The sequence below is a fragment of the Lissotriton vulgaris genome, unplaced genomic scaffold (assembly GCF_964263255.1).
Source record: "Lissotriton vulgaris unplaced genomic scaffold, aLisVul1.2 SCAFFOLD_4247, whole genome shotgun sequence".
Classification (NCBI taxonomy): Eukaryota; Metazoa; Chordata; class Amphibia; order Caudata; family Salamandridae; genus Lissotriton; species Lissotriton vulgaris.
The window spans coordinates 100,693-103,595 of NW_028251512.1; the positions used below are offsets into that span (position 1 = coordinate 100,693).

The 2,903-nt window shown below is 56.1% G+C and overlaps 1 protein-coding gene across 1 annotated transcript; it reads right to left on the bottom strand.

Moving 5' to 3' along the window:
* Positions 1-327: 327 nt before the first annotated feature.
* LOC147662865 (uncharacterized) lies at positions 328-1,236 on the bottom strand. Its single transcript, XM_086950843.1, has one exon. It carries the CDS (start codon positions 1,234-1,236, stop codon positions 328-330), a length of 909 nt encoding a protein of 302 aa, XP_086806969.1.
* Between the last annotated feature and the right edge of the window lie 1,667 nt (positions 1,237-2,903).

Consider the following 2,903-nt stretch of genomic DNA (forward strand, 5'->3'; position numbering starts at 1 on the left):
ATATATATGATACTCTGTTAATAAATCGTTGTACATGTCCTATCCGTTCCCGTGCACATGCTACCTGGTTCGAACCAATAACCAATTCCTTTTTAAGGAATAAAACCCCTTTAAAACCTCAAATACCACGGATTCTGTCTCTTATTTTTGACTGAGTTATTCTTATTGATATTTACCGCATAAATTCCGCATAGGTAATTAAAATTTACCACACACCAACAAATCATGCATATTGTTCCAATAACTATAACATCTTTGTGCTACACAGCACGAGAAACGGTACACATCAACACATGGTAATGACCCAATAACTGTACGGCCCTTGTGTTACGGGCGGACATAGCGCTTGTAACAAAGTGATTCCCAGCGCCCCACCCTTCTAATGCCTTCTGGCGGCATACCTGCCCGAGAAGCAGAGGTGGCCGCCCCAATACGAAAGGAGTGGCTGGAGAAACGCTTCCCCTCGCCAGTCAAGCCTGCTCGGGCTAGGCAGGCCAGCATTATTCTATCCATCTGGTACCTGGTGAGGGGTGAAAGGTCCTCATGCACAAGTAGGTAGCCCGCCCCAGGTGGCCGCAGGGCGAGGTAGCTCCGGACTGCCGCCACGGGGCACCCGGTTTGCTCTTTAATGGGAGTCAGTACAATGCGAACCCCCTTCCCGGTTTGGTCTGTCTTGGACTTCCTGAGCGTGACCGTCATGTCCGAGTCCAAGGCGACATCCCCCAGGCACAGGGCATCGCCGGAAGCATCGGTCTTAGAGCGTGCCACCAGCTCGCTGCTCCTAAAGGCCCCGAAAAAGGCGAGGCAGAACGCTGCCATGAACAAGGTGGCCTCAAAGGGTGAGCGGGCTACTGAATGTAACACCCGCAGCATGTCCTGCAGAGTGCTGAAGTCGATGGGCGCTCTGTTGTCCGGCGCCCTGGGCTCATCCCGAGACCAGCCCTTCAGTGCTGCCCTGATGGCAAAAGCCTGGGTGGGATCCGCGAACCCTCGTAATTTAGCGTCATGGCCGATGGCCGCCAGATGTCCGCAGACCCAGGAGTGGGACTTTCCCCTCTTTCTAGCCCAGACAATGAAGGCTCTAACTCTGTCCTCCAGGGGGAGCTCCCCCAAGCCCAATTCATCCACTATCCTGTGGAACGCGGCCAGGTGATTTCCATAGCGTTTCCTGGTGCTTGGTGCCAGGGCCCTCTCCCCCATGGCTCTCAGTTCCTGCTCCACTCCAAAATACGCCATAGCTCCGGCGGGAAAGGGGTCATCTCCTCTCTCGCCTGTGGGCAGGCCGCCCGGAAACGCTCCCACTGAAAACGAGAAAGTGCATCTGCTGCAATGTTAATGACCCCAGGGATGTGCCGCGCCCTAAATTCCAGGTTGCAACGCAGGCTACTTCTCACTAAGTCCCTCAATAGGCACAGGACCAGCGGACAACTGGCCGTCTGCCCGTTAATCGCCTGGACCACCGCTAAGTTATCCGACCAGAAAAGGACCTTCCAATCTGACAGGGGGCCGGGCCATAGATGGAGGGCAACGACGATGGGAAAAAGCTCTAAAACAGTTATGTTAGCCGTGATGCCTCGCTTGCGCCATGCATTAGGCCACTTCTGCGCACACCACTGCTCGCCCAGAATAGCTCCAAAGCCCTCCCTCCCCGAGGCGTCGGTGAACATGCTGAGTTTTGGACTGTCCGCCCAGGGTGCCCTCCAAATGACAGTGCCATTGAAGTTATCCAAGAACTCCACCCATACTTCCAAATCCTGCTTCATTCCCGCTGAAAGCTTCACAAAGTGATGGCGTTGTACTATGTTCGCCGTTGCCCTGGCTAGACGTCTTGCAAAGACCCGCCCGGCCGGGGTGACCCTGGCTGCGAAGTTGAGTTTGCCGAGCAGGCTCTGTATGACCCCCAACGGTGCCTTGTTCCTCCCGAGCAGATCCCGAATGTCCCGTTGCAGTTCCTGCACCTTGTGAGCAGGGAGTCTAGACACCCCGTTTACCGTGTCCAGCTCGATGCCCAGGAAGGTGAGAACCTGTGCTGGGCCCTCGGTCTTGCCCGGCGCCAGAGGCACCCCTAGGTGGTCCGCCAGATCCAAGAAACACGACAACCCTTCACTGCATTCCCCAGTCCCGTCCCTCCCAATGAACAAGATGTCGTCGAGGTAATGCGTCACCGCCTCAACGCCATACTTAACTGAGAGAGACCACTGCAGGAAGGTGCTGAACGCCTCGAAGAAAGCGCACGAGACAGAGCAACCCATTGGCATGCATTTGTCGAAGAAGTACTGACCTCCCCATTTGAACCCCAGTAGGTGGTGGCTCTCCGGGTGTACTGGCAGGAGCCTGAAAGCCGCCTCGATGTCAGCTTTTGCCAACCAGGCCCCCCTCCCCGATCTCCTGACCTGATCGATGGCGGTGTCCAGCGAGCTGTAATGGACGGAGCATGCCTCCTCTGCCAGCCAGGAGTTAACTGAGTCCCCTTCTGGGAAGGACAGGTGGTGAATCAACCTGAACGCCCCCTGATCTTTCTTCGGGACGACCCCCAACGGAGATACCACGAAATCGGGGAGAGGGGGGGAAGGAAACGGGCCCGCCACCCTCCCCAGGAGCAGTTCTTTCCGGATCTTTTCAGTTACCACCGCAGGGAGGTCCCTGGCTGATTTTAAGTTGTCCGCCTCCCTGCTGACCCTTGGACCTAGGTAAGGGATCCTAAAACCTTCGAGAAAACCTTCGGCTAGCGTTGCCCTGTCTTTAGCAATGGGGTAGGATCTCAGTAGTGCTAGCAGGTTGGGGATGACAATTGGAGAGGTGCCCTTGTGTTGGAGCTGGCCCACCTGCGTGGTGGGCCATGGTCCAGGGTGGATCAGAGGCTGACGAGGGGGGTTCGTATGCAGGGTAATGGGGGGAGAGGG